The sequence below is a fragment of the Enhydra lutris genome, unplaced genomic scaffold, assembly GCF_002288905.1.
Source record: "Enhydra lutris kenyoni isolate GAN:26980312 unplaced genomic scaffold, ASM228890v2 scaffoldscaffold23, whole genome shotgun sequence".
In the NCBI taxonomy this organism is placed as follows: domain Eukaryota; kingdom Metazoa; phylum Chordata; class Mammalia; order Carnivora; family Mustelidae; genus Enhydra; species Enhydra lutris.
The window spans coordinates 5,334,227-5,359,123 of NW_019154107.1; the positions used below are offsets into that span (position 1 = coordinate 5,334,227).

The following is a 24,897-nucleotide window of genomic DNA, read 5'->3' on the forward strand; positions in this document are numbered from 1 at the left end:
AACTGCTGCTTAACATCTCCCACTGTGGCTGGATTGTGCCGAAGCCTAATATCCAAACACAGGTTCATCGCTATCCAAATGGCCAAGGCACAGAGATGAGGGTGTGAAGTCTTTACTCTGCCAAAGGAACGCTCATGAGGGAACAATGTTCCAAGCCCAGGATTTAAATTTGGGCTGATCCACATCCTACACCTTTGACCAGGAGCAAGTTATTTAAGCTCCTTGTGGCTCAGTTTCCCCACCTGTGAATGTGGATGTACCATCTACCTCCCTGAGCGGCCACGAGGATTAAATGAGGTAATAGATGCAGCATTCTCTGCATAAAACCCAGCATGTAGTGGGCACTTCAAACCTTTTAGTTTCCTCCTTCCCCACTCCCCCTACCACAGTCCCCTGCCTGATCTGATGGGCATGGTGATCAAAGTAGGCAGCTCACCTGGAAAAGGTGGGATGGTGTCAGGCTGGAGCAGATCCTGGATTTGGAAGTGCCAGCTTTTAAACACATACAACCCAGCTGTTCTCTTCAAATCTGTGTATTGCATGCATCTATGCCTTAGTCTCTCAGTGACAATGTGAGCAAAAATACGTCTTTACATCCCACTGAATATGCTTTTCAAGAACAACTGAGAAACAGTTGTTGGTAGTTGTTCAGTTAAAGAAAAAAGAAACATTGTGGGGGGGGGCGACAAGGCAAAACAGAGGATAGAAATGGGGCATTTTGTTTTTGCTAACAAACCTATACAGGGTGCCACTCGTGGGTCAGGGATGATATCAAGCAGTTCACATTCAGTTTCTCATTTATCCTCCAGCAATCCTACTAGACAGGCACTTATCATGGTCCCTGTAGGGCCCACTTCACAGATGAGGAAAGGGAGGCACAGAGAGCTGCTACAGCTTAGTGTCCAGGATGACACAATTACCAAGTGCCCAGGCCAGCATTTGAGCCCACGCAGACTATGTCCACCAACCCAAATTAGGCCACCAACGTTAGCACTTCCCAGAAGGGTCAAGGCCCAGGGAAACTGAACCACAGACACCATCACAGCCTTGACTGTTGGCTCCAAAAGGCCTCTTTGCAGATCCAGAAAAGGAGGGCAGCAGAATCACTCCTGTGATTCTTAAGGGCAGTAGTTTTGTTAGAAAAGCTTGATAACAACAACAACTATATATATATACATATATATATATATATATATGTATATATATATATTATTTGCAGTGAAAAAATGCAGTATCTGGTAATAGACTCGTTGATGAACTATCTCGTGTGATCAGTCTCAGAAAGCTCGTAGTCCATCATTCAGGAGTGCCATCACCATGACATCAGGTGGAACTTTTTTTCTTGTGTCTTCTTTTATAAAACATAACTTACACTGTTCTCAAACTCAGTGCTCATGTTAAACTTAGTAAATCATTGGAAGAGAAAAAAATCACCAAAGAATTCATCCAACAGAGACATTTGTTCATAATTTTGTGGATTTAACATCATTATTAATTATTTATAGGTTCAAATATTTCAGGGATGTAGGTTAAATGGTGTTTCACTTTTTTTTTTCTTAAGCCGAAACTGCTCTAAGTGTGACTTCTGGCTACATGTGGGGGCTCGTCATGCAGTCTTGTTTGTGGATGTGTGAGACCTTTCCCAGCCCAGAACTCCTGTCTTCTTCCTAAAAGCGTGTCCTGGTACCATGAAACTATACCTTGGAATCTAAATAAGATTGTCTAGTGTGCCAATGAGGGGAGCCCTGGTTCCTTCAGGACTCTTGGAAAGGAAGAGGGGCCAAAGGGCGGGGAAGAGCGGCCCCTCATTGAAGGTCAATTAGGCGAATTACATAAAATTGCCACAACACACAACCACTTTGTTTCCTACACAAACGGCAATTCCATATGGCTTAATCCAATAATAAATGCCAGCACAGACACCTTTTCTATCTTCCCACACTTCATCCTCCTAATGACCCTATGACCCCACTTTACATATAATGAAATGGAATTAAATGCATAAAGTCATTGTCTGAGTTTGGGTTCCTCCAAAATTGACCCAGAGTCAAGGACTCGATACAAGGAATCTATCTGGAAGACAATCCCAGAAAGCACCAGTCAGAGAATGGCAACATACAACAGGGAAGGCAAGCAGTCAGTTATCAGGCCCTTGTCAAGCTAGTTACCCTCTAGGCAATGGCAGCCTAATCCTGCTGGGAAACTCTGCAAACCAGTGAGGAACACATGCCACGGAGTCACCCCACCTTGGGGATCGGGAGCTGGGGTATTTATACACGAGTTGTTTTTAGTCAGAACTCCAGGCTACTTAGGACTAAGGCAGTATGTTACTGCCCCAGTATTCCCGCATCGGCCTGGAAGGCGGGCCAGAAGGCGGGCCAGTGTACACTGAAGTCATGAGAAGACAAGGGCAGGGCCCAGCCATGTCTGCTATGGTCCCAGAGGTAGCACCAACAGAGGCAGGATTTGCACCTGTGGCATTCTGACCTCATAACCCATGTCCTTCCCATGAATGCACAAGATATTGTCAAAACCCAGGAAACATCAGGGCCTGCAGGATGATCAGGAATCAGTTCTAGGTCAGATGTGGACAGCTGTAAGACGCTCAACAGCAGAAATACCACCCCGGGCTTCCCCTGCTGCGTAATCACTGCAGTCCCCTTTGCAGAGCCCTCTAGAGTTTATAAAATGCATGCACTCTATGACTTCATTTGGCCTGCCTCTTGCCCATGACAGACTAAAATCCAGTCACTCACAAGATTATTATATGCATATCCACTCCAGAACTACTGAGCACCTGTGGTAGGAACTGTTTTAGGTAGTGGAGATGTAGAAGTAGACCCAATATGCAGACATGCTGGTGTGGTTTAAATCGTCTTCCAGTGGGGACAGCAGAATAAAGGGACACAAAGAGATGTGTAATGCAACATCATGTCATAGTTAGTGCCGTGAAAAACTGTGAGAAAAAATGATGGTGATGACGAGGCATACTGGTTTTTAAAATGGCGGGGGGGGGGGGGTTAGGGAAGCCAATTACATCTGAGCAGGGAAGGGAAGGAAGTGAGGCCGTGTGGAAACAGGACAGTCCTGGCAGAATTAAGAGAGAGACAGGTCATGTGACTAGCACATGGCAAGACACGTGAGTCCCAAGATGTCAGCAAAGACAGCGTACCATCTTGTTGGCTACAGTCAGGACTTAGTTATTGGCTCTCACTGCCGGGAGGGACCACTGGAGGATTTAGAGCAGGGAAATGGCATGATGTATGTTCTTGAAGGCTCATTTTTTAAAAATTTCTTTCTAACTCATGTGATCAGCAAGACATAAAACCAGGATTTAAATTCACGTCTTCCAACTCCTGATCCAGGGCTCTTCCCACTCAGGTTCATGGTCATTTTCCAGACCTGGATATCCTTGGTACTCTGTTTTTCCTGTCCCTTGAAGAGTTACTTGTGCTCTCCTGACCAAATCTTAACACTGCTGTTACATATTCCCCAGGCATGTGGCTCTTTGGGACTTCTCTTTATCTCTTGGCCAATCACCTTTAACGTTCTCCCATTTCTGAGAGCATCCTGTCCTCTTAGAGATATTCACCAAAACTCATGACACACAAATTTGCTCTACCAGAGCTTAATCCTGACCGTGAAAGTCAAGTGAGGACATTGGGATTAAAAGATAACCACTCTAATCAGAAAGTTTAACACAACACATTTCCAGGGGTCTGCATGATACCAAGGAATTTTTTAAATTAAGACCGCCTAAAAATTTCCCCCAGACTCTGGAAATAGAGGGTACCAGACCTCTGCGTCACCACACTGTCTTTCTCCTCCAGACCAACATGGAATTGGGCCAAAGCTGCAAGGAGATATTATACTTGTCTTTTCCTTCATCATTACTGTTTTTTGTTTCTAAAATCTCAGATTTATTTGCTGCAGATCAAAAGCTGCATTGCTTTTTCAGCCAAGGCTGCAAAGACAAACAGCCTGTGTGGACAATTACAATGTGGGGCTCTCTTGGCTGCTTTGGTGTCAACACCAGCAACAAGAGTGTTTACCCCCTGCGTTAGAAGAAGAACAACAACAGACACATCCCACTCTCCCAGAGTTCCACTGGCATGATAGTATCCACAGAGGTACCCATTTGTCTTTTGACACTAGAGCAGGCCAGGCCAACAGCGGGCACACATGCATAGAAGAAGCGTGTAGACAGATAGTCACTTGTTTGGCTACATCTACAGCTTAAATCTGGTGTCCTCCAAACATGAAATGTTTCAAAGGCAGAATGATATTTCTGTTCACTTATTAAGGGATGACTAACTTGCTTTTGGCTGCACTACAAATGAATCACGGTAACAATCCCCAACTTGCGACTTCTGGTGTTCTGATGTAATGCGTATCTATTAAAAGAAGAGGAAAGAGAGTGGGTGAGGGTGAGATCATGCAAAGACAGAACATAACACCGAGGGAGCTAGCGTAATTGATGAACTGCTGAGACCAAGTCCATCCACTTTGAGGTGCTTTCTCGTGTCCTGGGTGAGGATCCCTTGCCATCAGTTCCTACCCACTTACAGTTGCAGAATATACACCCAGATTAAGACATGGAACTTGGAGGGATTTAACGAAGGAAAGATTTCATTTGGGGGTGAAAAGCAGATATTCCTTGAAAGCATTTTTAAAGCAATTTTGATTTAGTGTCACTTTGAAGGTAAGTACTTGGAGGCAAATGAGATAAGTTAGAAAAGCTAATGACCTCCCTTTTTAAAGTGTTTTAATGGGGGTGCCCGGCTGGCTGGCTCAGCTGGCAGAGAAGGCGACTCTTGATCTCCGGGTTCTAAGTTCAAGCTCCAAGTTAGGTGTAGAGATTACTTAAAAATAAAATCTTTTAAAAAATTGTTTTAATGAGCACAGCTCATTTGTAACCCTCAGAAGGAGGGGGTAGGAAGGTGAGGCAAGGAAAGGAAGACGACTGATAAAGGTGGACCATCAGACTGACTCCCCCTAGGGAGCTGGGGACCCTCACCACCTGCCAGTCTCTCCTCACAGGCAAGGATGCTGGGAACCGCTTGACGCATCTCCTAGAGCCCGTTAATTGCCCTGCCTAGCAGAGTGGCTTTCTGGCCTTGATCCTCCCCCTTCTCAATAAAAAACAAATACAGAGAGGAACTGAAAGGTATTGTAGAAGATCCTGTGAACCCGCAGGTATTTTTCCTATGTTAATCACCACTCAGGACCAGACACTTCCTTCCTCCCAGATCCCTTCTGTACTCTCTACAAGGTGCCCCTGCTGTCTTCTGAGGAAGATCTCAGTGTGCCAAGGAGAGGCAGAGAGGAAATTAGACTCTGGCCTGTCGTGACCGGCAGCCCACACTGGCTTTGTCCCAGGCTCTGGCAGAAGGGGATTAGAAGAGCCAGTGCCTCCCCAGAACGGGAAATCACTCAGAGAAGGGAGTCTTGTTTTGCCTTTTTTTTTTTTTTTTCCCCAGTAAACCTATTTTCCCTACCCTGTGGTTTTTTTTCTGGGTTTCATCTACTATGAGATCTGTCATTGACCTAAAAAGAACTTTGGTGTGTTGAAAAAGCATACTTCAAGCAGCTACAATAAATCTCAAATTGGTATTTATGAAGTTAACTTTCTCTCACCTACATCCGATTGTATAGTATGTGGATGTCACTCATCCTAGAATTATGTCGTGTTGGAACCAAAAGGGTCTGTCCATAAAGATTAGCTAAACCAGCCTCCTGTTTTTTACTGATAAATCTGAGACCTGAAGGAATGACATTCCTAGGGTCTCTGGCACTCCCACGGAAGCAGCGGAAGCCAGACTTGAAGCCAAAACTTCTTATTACTGGATTCCACTCTGTCCCACAGCCTTTCTTCTTGGTAAGCCTGTCTGTGAAAAGTTTTATTTGGCAGCTACAGAGTCTGGAAGGAAAATAAGAAAAGGCAGTCATCTCCAAGCCCATCCCCTTCACTACCTGTTAATATTGCCACGTAATGCTGCCATCTACAGATGAGGTTTGGCTGTTAGGATTATGTCTGGTCTCTCTTAATAGGCTCCAGATCCTCAAGCATGGCCATCCCACAGCTCAGTCACCGCCATGGCCAGTCACGTGAACCGGGTGAGCTCACAGCGCTTCACCCCTCCCCAAATCCTCTTAGCCCTCATTCAAAGTTGTGCTGGGGTATGGCCACGCATCTCACTGCCCCCAAGATCCTACCTCTGCCCTTGACTCACTGGGTCAGCGTAGGTGACCTATTGACATCCTTGAGGCCTCAGCTGTTCCAGCTATAAAATGAGGATAATCATTTAATCATTCCCATTGAGTCTTATATTGAATAAATTTTTAAAAACTGTAAAGAAAGTACTTAGCAGACTAGTTACAATTACTGTTATCATTCTTAACCTGAGGGGTGATGAGAGCAAAGAAGCTAACAATTGAAATGGTATGGTCAGAGTCTGGGAATGAATCTCAATCTAACATTCAGTTCTGGCCTCTTTGGCAGCAAATACAGAATAGAAAATATTGTGATCAGGATTGACATTGGATTGGGCTTTACTAGCACAAAGTGTTTGGCCTTGTCTACTGTTAGAATATTCCCTTTGTTTCAAAGGTTGAATCTCTTCAGTGATTTTCCATGTGTGAGCATGAGCACATTAAATTCAGGGAAATTATCCTATTATTGGCAACATGGCAGATTTGATGAGTATTTATTGAATGTGTGTTGAGTGAATAATCTAGAATCTATACATAGTTACGGAAACATGGATTATGTGTTGATCCACATGACAGATTCAGACTCTATTAAGGTCAGGACTATTACTTTGTGTCACTTTCCCTTGTTTTTTGGGTTTTTTCCCCCCTGAGGTTCTCCTACGGAACTAAATAATAATCTTGCATGGTTGGAGGTTGTCCATTTCATGGACGGAGGTGTCTTAGTCACCTTAGTCACCTAAGGTTTTCCTGGCTCACTTTCCCCTTTCTGGCCCCAAGAGAAAACATTAATTTAAAGGCAAAGATAAAGTCACTAGAAACTAACCTGTAATTTTCACCTTCCTTTCCCAGTGCAGAAATTTAAAGTAAGTATACAGGGGGCAAAAAAGAGCATAGCTTCCATCTCTGGCTTCCTTTTTGCCCTGGGACTATATCTAAGGACACCTATTAATGTGTATGCTGTCCTCAGTGGGGCTCCCTTAGGAAAGTAAATCAGGGCATTCTAGAACCCTAACAGGGTGCTACCCAGGTAGCATGTGCAATGTGCCTGCCGACAGCTACGCACATGGCCAAGCACACACACATGTGTATGCTTGATACGCGGTCATAAGAGCCAGAGATCAGAACTGAGGAGTTTTGGTTCTTCTCCATCCCTCCTATTATCTTCTCACCTCTTATCTCACAGTAGAATCCCACAGACGCCTCCTGCCAGGTGGGTGGCCTCAGCCAACACCCCCTCTCTGGCTGCTTTGTCATTCAGCAGCTCCCTGCCACTCAGAAGCAAGAGTGACACATACTCTACCCACCTCTCCATTGGAAATTCAAAGCAGTTACATCTCACGGCAGCTCTGGTGCTGAGAATTCAGAAACGTTCCTTCTCAAAAACTTCATTAAGGTCTCCTTTCCCAAGTCTCCCTCCTACGATCTGGTGGTATAGGAGTTAAGAGTGTCTGCTTTCTTCAGTCTGTGGTCCCAGGGATTGGAGCAGCAGATCTGCCGAGTTGGCAGGTCACTAAATAGTTTCTAACTCCCCACCCAGCAGGGCACGGTCGCCTTAGAGAATAGATGGAAAATATCCCCCTTGCTATAACTGGGTCCAGCCCTGTGGCTTAACACCATCTTATTTGGCAATCTTTTCCTCTTGACATATTTAGTAATCACTCTAAGGGAGATTTATGAGACTGTTCGTAGGAACAAACAAAGCACTAAATTTTACACATAGGCATGCTTTCAATACCACTCCTTTTCTAGCCTATTCTGAATCTTTCCCCAAAGTCTTTCTTCAACACTTATCAAAACCCTCTTGACTTTAAATTCCCCTTGGTTCTTCTCTCCCCTAAAGTAACTTTGTATTTGGGATTTTTTTTTTTTTTTTAGTTAGAAGTTCTTGTAATCAAAATTCAGTGGGCCATACTTAGAGAAGAATGGATAAGAAGACACATTCAAAGTTTAAAAATCACTGAAGACATTTTGCTCATCATTAATTCCAAAACACCAAAGCAAAAATTTAGCAGATGGTAAGAGTTTTGTGAAAATAATATCTTAGGTATCTCTGGGAGATCGTGTGTGTGTGTGTGTGTGTGTGTGTGTGTGAGGGAAAGAACTCAGAATTATTTCAGCCAAACATAATATGGTGACGTGTTTCCTGAACCGAAGGGTTGGTGCCCATGAGGAGATGTGGGGGAGGGCACACTGAGAATTAGGTTTAACAACTCTTTCTCTGTGCTAACTAAAGGACTTTGACAGCTGGTACCCCTCCGACATTTTCAAAAAGCATAATAAATATCCCACTCACCCTGGCACAAGCACAGCAAAATATCTTCACAAATAATCCATCTGGGCAGATTTAAGAGAAAATATATCAGGGTCATGGAGACTCTCAGAAGGTTATGACTTCCAATGGCATAGTCACGGTGTGGCAACTGGGTGTTAAAGTTTATTCCCTTTACATATGAAATGTTTTTTTTTTGTTCATTAGATACAGAGTGACTATCTCTGCTCCTGCAAGATCCCACTCAGTGCAAGGCACAGGCACACTCATTACTTAACACTCAATTACATGTCTACCACTGGCCTTGTGTTGCCGACTGGGCTCATTTTACAGAGAAAAGGCCTAATTTTCTCACCTTAGACTGTAGAATACATATACTCCTACATATCTGAACTTGAGCACTCGTGATTTTTTAGGCCACCTTAGCACTTGGGCAGTGCAAGCACCAATTCAACCATTAGTTGCTAGCAAGAACTTTGATTCAACTACCGGCATTGTTAACCTAGAAGTCTGAGGTCGTGGGCCAGGAGCACAAGTTCTGGAGCCAGGCTGCCTGGCTCTCTCTTTTACTATGTGTGCGACCTTGGGCTAGCAACCATCTCAGTTTCCTCATCTGTAAAATGAGCCTAGTACTTGTACCTACATCATAGTCTCTTGTAAGGGTGAAATGGGCTAATCTGCGTAAAAGGCCTAGAACTGTGCCTGGCATATAGTAGGAGCTGTTAAATGAGGGCTTGTAATACAAATGTAGTGATCCAAAGAACACGTGCACCCAAATGTTTATAGCAGTAGTGTCCACAATAGCCAAACTATGGAAAGAACCTAGATGTCCATCAACAGATGAATGTATAAAGAAGATGTGGTATATATATACAATGGAATACTATGCAGCCATCAAAAAATGAAATCTTGCCATTTGCAATGACGTGGATGGAACTAGAGGGTATTAAGCTGAGCGAAATAAGTGAATCAGAGAAAGACAATTATCATATGATCTCTCAGATATGAGGGATTTGAGAGGCAGGGCAGGGGGTTGTGGGGGGCAGGGAAGGAAAAAATGAAACAAGATGGGATCAGTAGGGAGACAAACCATAAGAGACTCTTTTTTTTAATATTTTATTTATTTATTTGACAGAGATCACAAGTAGGCAGAGAGGCAGGCAGGGAGAGAGAGGAGGAAGCAGACTCCCTGCAAGCAGAGAGCCTGATGTGGGGCCCGATCCCAGAACCCTGGGATCATGACCTGAGCCAAAGGCAAAGGCTTTAACCCACTGAGCCACCCAGGCGCCCCACCATAAGAGACTCTTAATCTCAGGAAATAAACTGAGGGTTGCTAGAGGGGAGGGGGTGGGAGGGATGGAGTGGTTGGGTGATGGACACTGGGGAGGGTATGCGCTATGGTGAGTGTTGTGAATTGTGTAAGACTGATGAATCACAGACCTGTATCCCTGAAGCAAATAATACATAATATGTTAATTTAAAAATAAGGAATTTTTTTTTTAAATGAGAGCTTGTGTTCCCAGTGTCCACTTTGATCACAGGTGTATAGAGCTTGGACATGGCAAATGTGACTTGAGGTGAGGTGTGCAGAACAAATCCCACTGTGCTTCCTTAGCATGACCACCGTATATCCCCCCCCAGACTCTTGCAGTTCTGTCTCCCCTTCCATATAAGCAGATGAGGAAAGCCGGAGAATATGAGGTCCCTCAAGGTGAGCCTCTTGTCTTTTATGGCACCAAGTGACTGAATTGGATGGGGAAGTCATTTAGGGGCTAGAGATCAGCAGCAAGGGATCGGCCTCCACGTGAAGTTGTGCCTTAGTTCACTTGGTACATTACATCTTCAAGACGGTGGTCGTTAAGTGAGATTTTCAGACACTTACAGACCAACTGAGTCACAAATAAAGAAGAGAACACGTGGAAATAATGCTGGTGCTTTACGCCAGTGCTTCTCAAACTGTACCTTTACCAGAATCCTCTGGAGAGCTTGCGAAAACCTAGATTCCTGGGCCCTACCCCAGAGATTTCTGATTTACTGGGTCGGAGGTGGAACCAGACAGTTTTCACCTCTGACAAGTTCCTGGGTTGTGCTGATGCTGGTTTTGCATCCTTGCTACCTGTTTCTATTGTAAGTTTATAACATTTCATTTGAACTGTTCAGCTTGAAGATGACACAAGTGACTCCGCCACCCCAAATGGACATATTTGAATCCACAGAGCTAAGGTCATGCAACAAGGTCTTATTTTTGGTAATAAACTGACTTTCATTTTTTTCTCCCATAGTTGCATGCGGCTGTGACCAGGATCCAGGTCCCGAGGCCTGGTTTTAATTACACGTTCGCCCACATATGTATCCTGAATAATGATAAGACTTGCATCGTGGATGACATAGTGCATGTCCTGGAGGAGCTAAAGAACGCTCGGGCCACCAACCGGACCAATTTTGCTATCACATACCCGATCACTCACTTAAAGGACGGGAGGGCAGTGTACAATGGACACCAGCTTGGAGGCGTCACTGTGCACAGCAAGGACCGGGTAAAATCCGCAGAGGCCGTCCAGCTCACCTACTACCTGCAGTCAATCAACAGTCTCAACGACATGGTGGCTGAGAGGTGGGAGTCCAGTTTCTGTGACACTGTCCGACTGTTCCAGAAATCCAACAGCAAAGTCAAAATGTACCCTTACACGTCCTCCTCACTGAGGGAAGATTTCCAGAAGACCAGCCGTGTATCAGAACGTTACCTGGTCACCAGCCTGATCCTGGTGGTCACCATGGCCATCCTGTGCTGCTCCATGCAGGACTGCGTCCGCAGCAAGCCCTGGCTGGGTCTGCTCGGGCTGGTGACCATAACCCTGGCCACGCTCACCGCGGCCGGTATCATCAATCTTACCGGTGGGAAATACAATTCCACCTTCCTGGGAGTCCCTTTCGTCATGCTAGGTAATTACCGCCCTTCATTTTTTTATTTCCTCCTGCTGCTGGTGGTGACTGGGTTCCTAAATGGCAAAGAGTAGCCACCTAACGACTCTGTTTTGTTTATCGTGTCTTCCTTTTGCCCAAAGTCCTGGGACCAATTCTGTAATGTCTTGGCCATTGGCAAGGGGCAACCTTATTGGGTAAATGTGCCAGGAGTCCCAAGCCATGGGTCCCAGCCCTGGTTCTCCAGTAAGTAGCGGTGTGGCAATTAGATGATATGAATCTTCTCTGGTGCCACAGTGTCTTCGGTGGGGCTTCCCCAGAAGCAGACCCTGACACAAGGATTTAGATAGAAGTCGTTAATTTGGGAGGTGAGCCCAGAAAGCCTCAGCGTCGGAGTGAGAACACAAGTCAGGGAAGGAAGACAACTCGGGCTATGTTCATGGGCCACTTACTGCTTTAGGCTCCAGTGGCTCAATCCCCCAGGGGACCTTCAGGAGACTTAACAGAACACACCTCAGAGAGATCCTCCTTGAGGGATGAGGAAGCTGTAAGCTGGCCCATGTACCCAGAAACCTATGTACGAGTCACTGACAGCTCTCCCCAGGGAAGACTGAGCACAATCCTGCAGCCCCAAAAATCCCTCAGGTGGATGGTGTTTGTCATGAGAAGACTTCCGTGAGCTGCGAAATAGTGAATCGGAGGGCACTTGGGTTGGGCACTGACAGGGTCTGCTACCCTCAGTTTCTCCACCCTAGGGATGGAATGGAAGTGAATATCACAAAAAGGGACATGATAAATGTACAAGAACTTTGAAAGCAACAAGTGCGAAATAAATAAGAAGGTATCTTTTTTTCCTGTCCTTGCTATAAACTCAGGAGAATGTTTTAAAATGATGGCGTGAGAATCCCAGTCTATTCTCTCTTAGGGGCTGCGAGAATTTCCTGATAGAGATCACAGTGAAAACAAAGCCAGAGTGGTTCTAGTACAACACCAGTTGCTCTGTTCATCTGGTATTGAAGATGCATACCCAGCAAGCCTGATGACAGGGTTCCTGCAGGCCAAGGGTTCCAGGGGCTCGCTTCTCCCTTTTCTGTGGTCACTTCTCATCAATTCCTTTAGCAAAATTAAAATGTCATTTGGAATCAGATACTGACATGACAAATGAAGTGGCATTTTTCACTGAACGAGAAAGAACTATGGTTGAGTTCATTAGAATCCCTAATGCCCAGTTCAAGGGTAGCAGAAGGAAAGAAAAGAATTTACTCAGGAGACCTCAGCTGCAAGGTCACAAAACAACATGCTGCCCTCCAGGCTCTGAGGCCTGTGGGAATACAGACCTGGGCAATAAAAACATATATGGTAGCTCAAGAGAAAGGGGGCACTGCAGAGACCGAGCAAGTCGCACATTCACCAGGTCGCTTTGCTCATTGCCATCAAACACAACACAGAAGAGGGCTGCCATACTTCCTCCTGAATTCAGTCCATTAAGAAGGCAGCATAACTAGCCTCTTGAACCCCAAGACGATGTGAGCCGATGGTGGGCTTCATGTTGGTTCTTTGAAGACTCAGTGTCACTGGGTAGTAGCTTCCATGGACGCTTGAGTCAAGGTTTCTTTAAATGAACATGTTATACCCATGATTAGTCCCATGCTTGGATTTTATCTTTCGGCTTTTTGTTTGAAAAATGCAGTGGTTTTTGTTGTGATTTTTTTTGTGTGTGTGGGAGGAAGAGAAAACAGAATTAAGGAAAGAGCGGAGAACTGAAGGAAGTGGGTTTTTAAGATCAAGAAGAAAGACTGTCAGAGCTAGAAAAAGGACCATTGGCCCAGGTTTGATGACACTTCAAGTTGTGATTGGTGAGGCCAAAGGATGACTCAATATTTAAAGCTTCCTAAAAACTAATTGCATTAAGTAAAATAAAACTTCAATATTTAGAGCTTCTTAAAATTATTTCTAAGTAAAACAACATAGCAATAGTCAAAACTTCTTAACATTAACCTCACCAAAAAAAAAAAAAAATCGATTTCACCAAGTAAAATGAAATGGAACATCTGAAACTTCTATAAATTAACTTTATTAAGTAAACTAAGTTATGATATTTAAGATTTCTTCAAACTTCTTTTTGTACTTCCTAAAGAAGTTTTAAACATGGTAAATCAAAGTCAGCACAAAAAGGAATATACCAGCTAGGATCGGTGCAAGGAAAGATGTAAGAGATTGGATGCTGTTAGCCAAGAAATGGCTTTAGAAAACAAATCCAGAAATAGTAGCGCCGCAACTCCACAGAGACCGAGGATCACTGAACTTGACGTCAGAGTTCAATTCAGAAAAATCTGGTGTTCGTGGTGAAAGAGATCAAGTGCCGCAGGTACCCAATACTCTCTTGTTTGCAATTTGTGAGGAAAGTTAAATGCATTGATTTGATGGCAGTTTTCCCTGCTGACAATCAGTCTGCAAACTTCCTGTACATTTTCAGCCCAAAGAGATCTCAAATTACTTAGTCACAACAAAAGAAGCTATGCATTTTAGTAGCTGGGGCCCATCTGCAATAAATAGTTTGCACCATGTAATGGGTACTTAATATGCTCATAAAGCCAACAGTGCCTGGATTTAGGATGGTTTAGGTTAGGTTTAGGTTAGGTACCCTTCTGTGTTTCACAGATAAACTCTTCATTCTCAGAATTTGATTGTAAAATGAAATATAAGAGCATGTTCATAAATGCTGCATTAAGAGCCCATGTTTAATTCTGGATTTTTGATGACCAGTCCCTAAACACCAATAAATATTTCAAATGACCAAGAAAAAATGCGGTGCTAAGGGTTTTGCATTATGAGTCAATAAACTGTTCATCCAGTTTTAAAATCTGCCTGTCTATAATATAAAATGGCTATGCCTAAGCTAAGATTTAAGCAAAACTTCTTATGTTATATAAATACAATATCAAATTAAAATGTAAAACTATGTGGCCTCATTTAAAAGGAAAAGCATCTTAGAAAAAAAGCCTCTATACAGATTTCCTTGGCCAACAACAGGTCTATAACGTAATAAACATTATATTTAAAATTCAACAAACTAAACATTCTCAGTGTGATGCCGGTCACATAAGGCCAGATCCAGCCAAATGCCAAAATGGCAGTAGACTGACTTAGAATGGAAAATTTTAAGACCACGTGTGTCAAGCAGTATTAACCTGACAAAATTCCAGAATAGGAAAGAATTTGGATAAACTCTGAGAGTTCGCCATAATGGGATGTGACTGTGCGTTTCTAGCCAAGACGATACGTGACATCTCTGGCAATAAGAATATATCCTACACAGATGAATCATTTTGACAATGATGTAAGCATAGATACATCATGATTTAGAATGTTTTTAATCAGTGTCATGCATATTAGACAATCCCACTTCTGCCAAAACCCCTGTCCATATGAGTCAGATCAGTTTATTCAGAGCTGAAGTCCTTAAAGGTCTACCTCATTATAGATGTCCATTGACATTTTTTAGTGACTATAAACTTGGAGAAGAGTTTGTCTCATCCATACCCATTATTCATAAAGTACTACCCTTTCTTTCCAAACTATATTAGTATCAGGTACTGAAGTATTTGAACTGCCATTTGTAAACATCGAACACTCATCATTTTAACCTGTTATGGAACTTCCTTTAAAGGATGAGGCTTTACACCATTGCCCTCCAGTTGGCTATGATTTAAGAAATTGGCAAAGATTTTGTGCATGCAAGCTCTCCTTTCAGGCTTACTATTTGCACAGCTTTCCTGGTCAGATACAAATCAGGAAGGGAATGGAATGTTGGAGAATATAGGAGGGAACAGAAGGAAGGTTTCTTCCTTCTTCATGTGGAAGGTTTGTGACTTCATGTATATTCTGACCAGCTGAAAGGAGAGAACTGAAGTTGTGGTGAAAGAGAGTTTTGGTATTAGTTTGTACATGGGTTGCTTTGCATTTACCAAAATACAAAAGCCATGGAGATCAGATGAGCCAAAAAAAAATATTCTTCAAAAAAATATTCCTCAAGCCGTTTCATAACAGATTGCTAACCACTATATGATCACAGTGAGCTACTGGGGATTCAAAGCTCTTTCAAGTGTTTGGGACTTTTGAGAAGGTCAAATGCCACATCCGGGGTGCCCTCCTCCTTCTGAATTTTCAAGCCTGGCCACTCAAATTCAAGGATAGGAAGGGAAGAAAGGATGTAATTAAGTGATAGGAGGAGAATAATAGCAGAGGCATTTGGTTCTTTTCAAGTATATTCCAAGATTATCTGTATTTAACAGAAACCAGAAGATCGGTTCAGTTTTCTGAGAATTTTTTCTCATCTGATGCCACCTGGAATATGATGGAGTATAATGAGTTTAGGCTTTGAAGAGGTGAAAGTTCTCGTGCAGGAAATTTAGTTCTGAGAAATCAGAATTCTTAATTACTTTTGCTCTAAACTCAAGCAGACCTGAAAGGTTTTGCTTTCTGGTTGAGCATTCTGGCATGTTTCTTTCTTCTTCTTCTTTTTTCTTTAAGTAATCCCTATGCCCAATATGGGGCTTGAAACTCAGGACCCCCAAGATCAAGAGTCACATGCTCTACTGACTAAGCCAGCCAGGCGCCCCATATTCTGATATATTTCTAAAGCCGTGAGACATGTGGGGTGAGGAAATCAGCCAGATAATTATAAAGTTCGAGCCATAGGAAATTGCCAATATTTAACTGTTTTTGACCTACAAAATTGGTACAAATAACCAGCCATTTTTGAACTAAAAAGCAGTAATTTCTTATGGTTCAACCTAATACATTATTGTAGAAGTCCATTATCTGCAACAATATGACAGTCTATATGACGGAATAGAATGCTGTGGAAATACTCTGCTTGGAACATTAATCACTAATTGGTTCAGTAATTTCTGGAGGAAAAAAACCCTAGTTGATAAGGGTTTTATTATTCTCAGTTTTGTTTACATGTGATTTAAAATAAGACAGTAATTCCATATAATAGTTTCAAAGTTTTTTACCCTGGGTATCTTTTTTGTAATGTCTGGTAGTTATTTGGGAACTAATTTACAAGGAGATTGTGCAATCTAGTTTTGTGGGTAGTTCTCACCCTTTTATTATGCCTCACCAATCATATTCCATTAAAGGGTGAGTGGGGAGAAATAGTTCTGGGGGAAATGTTACAAAACATGTTCTATTGTTCTATTCTTAACCATAATGGAGGATGAGAACAGGACTGATGGGTCAGGTCCAGGAATGCAGAGCTCAGTAAGGCAGAGGAATGCAGTGACTCCTCCTCTTTGACCCTGGTCTTGGTACAGTCTAGGTGCTCTAGCCCCACCTAGTCTAGGGACTGGGGAAATGGCAGATTTTACAAAGGAGAGGCAACAGCAGGACATTGACCTGGTAATAATAGGCTATGGAGAAAAATACCTAGTTTGGTGTTGCACTGGGCCAGCATCTCAGAAAGTCACTGCTGGGACCAAGTAGTAGTGACCAAATGGGTCTATAGGAGCTCACAAGGCAAGAAGATACACAGTCATTGTCAAGGAAATTCTGAATTTCACCTAGGCTACTTCAGTAGCCAAGAACCAAAATGTAGATGGAACATAAGAGAGAGATTCTAGCCTCTTCTCTGCACTGATGGTATAGTGGCACTAGCATTTCTCTTCCTCATCAGCAAAATAACTTTCAAATCAGCCTACTATCCATCATATGTGTGTGTGTGTGTGTGTGCGCATGGTATATATCACATCAGCTATATTATATGTCATATGTAATATGATACATTATGCAATAAGTTCATGTGCATACATATGCATTTCACATGTTTATAACATTATGTAGCATATATTTTTTGAATATTTGAATATAAATACTATATATTTCCCTATTATATAGTATATATTCACACATTTTATATGTAAATATATAAAACATATTTGAATAGGATATGACATATATGCATATATTTATATATTACATATGTCGCCTATATGTAAAGATATTACACAATGACCATAGCATATACTGCGGGGCCCATTTGCAGACACTGATTTCATATAGTGCGTGCACACACACACACACTCAGTATCTAAATACCTTTCTTTCAACAAGGAAAAGCTATTTGCATATTCATTTCTTGGACTCTTATTTGCAGCTCTCTAATGAAGGAAAAGCATTTCTCAGATTAAAATCCAATGCTGTGATTAGAATTGCCAAACTGTGACAAGTCTCTGGTAGAAAGCATAGGATGTGTGTGTTTGCCCTGATGTGTACATCCTTCTTAACTTAAGCACAGTATACCTTCCTTAACTCTCACTCTTAACTGTGACACAAAACAGGCTGGGATAAACCAAACAATTCAGCATAGAAAGTAAATGTTTATAACTGGCAAAGTGTAAATGTAACCCAATTAATGAACTTCCCCCTGAAAATAGATGTTACTCAACCCTGACATTCATACATCTTAAATTTCTTCTCAAAAAACCCCCAAATCATGAATTTACGGGGATGCCACTGAAAGAAAAGTATTTTATGAACATGAGCTACTTAGTGAGGCTCATCTAAGAGTAAAATATGTTTTAAGCAGATTTTGCTCACACAAAATCATCATACTCTGTATTCATCATACTCTGGGTCTTCTAGAAAAATGTAGTAATTTTATTTTCATATAAGAAATTTGGCACTGCCCAGGCATGGTATAAATGGTTTCATTGTCTCTTTATATTAAATGTTTTTACACTGAAACTAAAAGATCATCCACCAGCAAGCCATCCCATTTCACCTCCTCATCTTCTCAGCTACTCCTTGTGTTCTGGAACTCCAGATGAGGAAATCCTGCTAGTATGGAAAGGATGAAAATGTGAGTAGTGCCCAAAGGCATCAGCCTCTGTGCTATGTCTGTGCGTGTCGGGGAAGGCAGGAGAATCTGGGCTTGGAGAAAAATCTGTCCTACAGAATCCAAATGCACAAAATAGATCAATTTGCTTGTAATTATTCATTGGCAAAAAAATAAACAAATCACCCAGACTGCCTCTGATAGCAAAACCATTACATACATTGAAAATATGATTTGTTTTTTGAATAGCTTTCCCAAAGCACGTCTACTGGGTAAAGCTGGGTTAGCTCTCAACAATTCGTTGGTAAATTCCTGCATTAGTGGATCATAAACAACCCTGAAGGCTTTGGTCAGGCCCCAAAAAAGGGTCCGGGTAAGGATGAGATTTGATCTGCGAGTGTTCCTGAGCCTCACCCTAAGTGACTGGAAGTTTAGCCAGTTGGGGTTTTTCCACCATTAGTGCTATTTATCACTTGTGCTGCTTTCTCTCCTCATGGCTCCAAAGCCTGAGAGTCATGTGTACATACAGATATAAAATCACTTGGAAAAGCAGAAAAATGATTAGCCTAAGTCCTCTAGTATTTGATTTTACTAGATGATAGTCCCAAAGTCTACTGCTAATAAAACGTAAATTGCACTCCTGGTACAAATTGTATCTGAATGTTGGCAAAGAACTCCACTGTCCTCACCCCAAGACCTGGCTAAAAACCCCCACTGCTTCAAAGTGTTCACTCGTGAATAATCAGAACTTGGGCCTGTACGTGTGACACATACTGACACCCATGGAAGTATACAGACTTGCAGTGTACCGAAATAGAAACAAACATCTTGCATGTGCTTTTAAAAGACAAGTGAATACTTTAAAAGCTTCTTTATCTTAAGAATTTGATAGAATCAATATGTGTGGTTTAACAGTTCCCTTTGGCAACTCTTCAGCCTTAAACACTGTGACTGTAAGAGAGGGAATCCCGTGGGATATCAATTGGTTTCTGGCGTGCTCACCAGGATAGTCTTTACTTCCAGGTCTTGGGCCATGGACCTGCCATTGTGACATTGTGTCCCGCCTCCTATAACCACCACAGGCCCTCTGGTCACCAAAGGCTAAGTCTGTTTGGAACTTAGGTTTGGGTAGCTCCCTACATGAGTGCTGCTACAAGGGAGTGCTCATGAACAGGCTTGCAACTCGGGAGATGGATAATGGTCCCTTGCTAGAATGATGCTTTGCACCAATGACATACACCCCTTGGTCAGATTTGATAGAGAGGCTTACAGAGTTCAGACTTCATGGAGAAAAATTTAAAAACTACAATGCTAAGAAGACAGCAATATTTTTGCTTTTAAAGCACCTTTTAAAAATAGGGGAAATGACAGCTAAACCTCTGAAAAGTATCTTCAGTCCGCATGCAGTATCTGTTTGCCTACATCTGTGCGATCTGGCCTCAGAGTCCTGCTTGCTGGACCCCAGCCCCAAAGCTAAGAGGGTGATGGATGATGGTGACACTAAAGAAGGGAGGCACCTGCTGAGAGAGGAAGGTGAAGAGGAAAGGAACCTACCAAAACCTTTCTTCCCTGCTTTTCCTTGATTTCACCAGCCTGTTTCTGAAATGGGCTATAAAAGATAAAGCCAGGGCTGGCTGGAGGAAAAACTGCCAAGGATTTAGTCTCTGTGAAATCCACCTACCTCTAATTTCCTCTTTCCTGCCTCCCCACCCCCCAGACTGAAGGGAAGCTGCTTCCGTACACAGTACACTGTCCCGGAGGGGTCTGCATTTGTAAGAACACCCTCAAAGGCCAAAACCAAAGGGAATTTGGCTATAATTATGGGCAGAGTAGGCATTCTGGGGGGCTGCGGGAGCAGGCAGGGTATTCCTCGTGTCCTAGGACTCCTAGAGTATGACTCTCCTTGAGTCCAGGCCAGGAAACAGATACCCCATCATTCAGCTTTCCTTTAGGGTCACAGACTGACCTCTTCAACATAATTACCAGCTATGAATCAGGTCTAGGCACAGCGAGGTGCTCCAGGCTGGTAATCCCTGGGGGGCACCTCCAGCTATGCTGGCACTCATCTTCCTCTTGACTGACTGAATTTCAGGAAGGAGGCCCAGTTATGGTGTCCACAGTTGTCCCTGAAATCCAAAGAGCTCTTCAAAGACACTGCACACTTCCAATTTGGAATTTAGGGTGTAAGCATCTGCTAGAAATGTATGGCTTGAGAAACAAGAATCTGGCCTATCAGGAAGGATGGTGGGGGCCTTTAGAGGCAAGAACAACAATAACTAGCAACAAATTCTGAGTGATCTAGTGGAACAGATTCTTTCTTGGGGCCTCCTCTTCTTGCCTCTGCGAGTGTCTACATGCATACCCCTGTAGCGAGAGAAAAGAAGGAAAGGTATAGTTTCCAAAAAGCCCCTAAGAATAAAAGGAAAATTCTCTCTGCAGCTGCCCCGAGAAACAACATCATATGCAAAGAGAGTCAGGACTCAATAAAAATGATCAAACTGTAGAAGGACAAGGCATTTAAAATGCAGCAACAGAACTCAGGAGACAAGCTCACAGTCTATTTCCAACTTTCCTTGAGTCTGATTATTTTCATTCTGGAATGAATGTTAATTCCAATTCCTTTCCTCACTTAGCCTCTAAGACTACTCCAACAACATTGTAAGAAATGGGATTCTTAGGGTATTTTTCAACAAGAGTCAGAATCAGATAATGTCATAAAACATCACATTGACTTAGATTTAATTTAAATTCTACTATATGACTAATTGTAATCCTGCTATATGCATTCTTATATTCTTAACATATTTAATGACTCAGTACTAAAGCCCTGTTTTAAAACATTTTTCTTGTTTCTAGCATATAAACACTGTTTAAAAAAAAAACACTCCATTTGCCATTTTCAGTGAAACTTTAAAGTGTGCTTTAAGTCCAAGAGAACTTAGTCTACATGGCCGCAGATGAAATGGTCATTATTGTCTGCCCAGGGTGCAGATGCCTTGGAGGGATTAATCCTCTTTTTACTCTCATTGTCCTGGAACAAAGGTCAGTCAGTCCTTCCTGAGAACGATGTGGAAACAGACTTAATAAATAGTCTTCCCTTCGGAGACTAGACATTGACTTTCTAAAACATAATTAACAGGATGCCAGTCAATGAGTGCACTTTTGGCTGCATGTCTGGGGAGTTCAGGTGCCTCCAATTTAGGGGCCCACAGTGCTAGTTATCGGGTTGACAGTCCCAACCTGCCCTCTCAAAGTGGCTGCAAAATGATGCCTAGTAAATTCAGATAAATGCCAAATCCTTCGGAGAAAACAGGCCTGTATCACGACTACAAAATGGACATTCAGGTGTGAGAGTGAACAAGACTTCACAATAAGGATGTAAATGCCACCCTGGGCATGAGGGAAGGTGTTCACCCAGTTACAGAACACACAAGAGAACAGTGACTCACTTCACTCAGCATTATGCTCGGCCAGAGATTTTTAATTCCTCTTTAAAAACAAAACTATTGTACCAGCGGGTAAAGATTTTATTCTCCTCAATAATGGGATTGAATATGCCAAGGCATAGAAGCAGAAAATTAGATCTGCTGATCCTAGTGACAAGATAGGGGTGACTGAAAGCTACAACAGGTCACTTCCGGTGGCTTTTCAGTGTCGTGAGGGCCTGGAAACCCAGGGAGAACCACTGGGAGAGGGTCTACCTCCAACCAGGAGAGGTGGGGGAAGGCAAGCTAGATCGAGCCTCAAGCAGGAGAATGGAATAAAAACATGGGCATTTCCCATACCTCTGCTATTCCCGTGCTTCTGGAGTACTAACCAAGGAGGCCAAGGCACTAAGTAGTTAAGGAAAAGGTTATTGATCTGGGTCTCTTCCTCAGAGGCTATTGCCAAATAGTGCAGAGAAGCCAGCAGGGTCAGCCCCTGCTTGATACATCATCTACGAACAAGCAAAATTGGTCAAACAGGTCCCTGAAGACAAAACGCAAGCTATACACCTAGAAGCAGAAATTTAATTTTTATCAGTGGCAGGGAGAGCTCATGTGAACCGTGTTGCAGTTTCTATCTTTCCTATTCACTCAAATTCAGTGCTACTTATTGTGCTTCCCTCTGTGTCTCAGATTTATTGTTCCCTGGACTGATACTTGGGGGTGGGGGTGGGGGGAAGAGGCTGTGATTTAGGTTCCTGTCAAGACTCAAATTAAATACAGTGCCTCTTTCTCTCCATAACGCCCTCCATTTGGCCAAACATAGATGAGATGATGAGACATTAACTCAGAACCCTCTGCCCACAGCCTTCCTCTGTGCTGACCTCCAGCCAGACTTATGGGGATGCCAAGCCAACTGATGAGTGGCCAGGAGCTTTCTCTGGAGTGTTCCACCGAGCAAGGGAAACAAAAACTCTGCAAGCTGCCCCAACAGCCCTAACCTCTCACTGTATATAATCCCCAAGAGACAGATGCCAGTCTTCTCGGCTTTCCATAGGCAAAAGTCTAGCCCACATTCTTGAGCCAGAAGGGAGCAATGGAGATCTTAGCTCCTCGATCTTCTCTTTCACTTGCCATTAACATTTAGGATTCACTAAAAGACAGGGCTCTCTTCCACGGGAGAAATTCTTGGCATTCACAATCTGTCACCACCAAGGCTGGTTGTACTCCCCTTGACCCGGTAGTTGCCCGTGACCAAGTCGGTTCCTCTCTTGGAAGAGGTTAGTCTTTTCAATTTTTTGATCTGATCTTTTTCTGCCCCCTCAGGTCATGGATTGTATGGGACTTTTGAAATGTTATCCTCCTGGAGGAAAACTAGAGAAGACCAACATGTTAAAGAGAGAACTGCAGCAGTCTATGCAGACTCCATGCTCTCCTTTTCTCTCACCACTGCCATGTACCTGGTCACCTTCGGCATAGGGGCCAGCCCTTTCACGAACATTGAGGCAGCCAGGATTTTCTGCTGCAATTCCTGTATTGCAATCTTCTTCAACTACCTCTATGTACTCTCGTTTTATGGTTCCAGCCTGGTATTCACTGGCTACATAGAAAACAATTACCAGCATAGTATCTTCTGTAGGAAAGTCCCAAAGCCCGAGGCATTGCAGGAGAAGCCGGCATGGTACAGGTTTCTCCTGACAGCCAGATTCAGCGAGGACACAACTGACGGCGAGGAAGCGAACACTTACGAGAGTCACCTATTGGTATGTTTCCTCAAACGCTATTACTGTGACTGGATAACCAACACCTATGTCAAGCCTTTTGTAGTTCTCTTTTACCTTATTTATATTTCCTTTGCCTTAATGGGCTATCTGCAGGTCAGTGAAGGGTCAGACCTTAGTAATATCGTAGCAACTGCGACGCAAACCATTGAGTACACTACTGCCCAGCAAAAGTACTTTAGTAACTACAGTCCGGTGATTGGGTTTTACATATACGAGTCCATAGAATACTGGAACACTAGTGTCCAAGAAGATGTGCTAGAATACACCAAGGGGTTCGTGCGGATATCCTGGTTTGAGAGCTATTTAAATTACCTTCGGAAACTCAATGTGTCCACTGGTTTGCCTAAGAAAAACTTCACAGACATGTTGAGGAATTCCTTCCTGAAAGCTCCCCAATTTTCACATTTTCAAGAGGACATCATCTTCTCTAAAAAGTACAATGATGAGGTTGATGTAGTGGCCTCCAGAATGTTTCTGGTGGCCAAGACCATGGAAACTAACAGAGAAGAACTCTATGATCTCCTGGAGACCCTCAGGAGACTTTCTGTCACCTCTAAGGTGAAGTTCATTGTCTTCAACCCATCCTTCGTGTATATGGATCGATATGCCTCCTCTCTGGGAGCCCCCCTGCACAACTCCTGCATCAGTGCTTTGTTCCTGCTCTTCTTCTCGGCATTCCTGGTGGCAGATTCTCTGATTAATGTCTGGCTCACTCTAACGGTTGTGTCCGTGGAGTTTGGAGTTATAGGTTTCATGACCTTATGGAAAGTAGAACTGGACTGCATTTCTGTGCTATGCTTAATTTATGGAATTAACTACACAATTGACAATTGTGCTCCACTGTTATCCACCTTTGTTCTGGGCAAGGATTTCACAAGAACTAAATGGGTAAAGAATGCCCTGGAAGTGCACGGGGTAGCGATTTTACAGAGCTACCTCTGCTATATCGTTGGTCTGATTCCTCTCGCAGCTGTGCCTTCAAATCTGACCTGTACACTGTTCAGGTGCTTGTTTTTAATAGCATTTGTCACCTTCTTTCACTGCTTTGCCATTTTACCTGTGATACTGACTTTCCTGCCACCCTCTAAGAAAAAAAGGAAAGAGAAGAAAAATCCTGAAAACCGGGAGGAAATCGAATGTGTGGAAATGGTGGATATTGACAGTACCCGAGTGGTTGACCAAATTACAACAGTGTGATAGAGTCTGCTTGTTATATTTTCACCCTAGGTCTTATCGAGAGCAAAGAGATTATGTTAATGAAACAAATTCAAAGTTGTTCTTTCTTTTTTAAGAAATAGACATTGCCAAAGTAAAGGACAAGGGGGGAAATGGGCATTGCATATTTTCAGTCTTTTAAACAAAAGGACTACTACCAGAAAGAATTTACACACACATACACACACAGAGACACATCTCTTAAACTAAGATCAAATAGAAGAAAGC

At 42.9% G+C, this 24,897-nt stretch overlaps 1 protein-coding gene across 1 annotated transcript; it reads left to right on the top strand.

Annotated features, from left to right (window-relative positions):
- Positions 1–6,096: 6,096 nt before the first annotated feature.
- LOC111150359 (patched domain-containing protein 1-like) lies at positions 6,097–24,651 on the top strand. The gene is made up of 4 exons (XM_022507803.1): positions 6,097–6,180; positions 10,454–10,609; positions 10,765–11,425; positions 22,997–24,651. Exons 1-4 carry the CDS (start codon positions 6,097–6,099, stop codon positions 24,649–24,651), a joined length of 2,556 nt encoding a protein of 851 aa, XP_022363511.1.
- Positions 24,652–24,897: the final 246 nt, after the last annotated feature.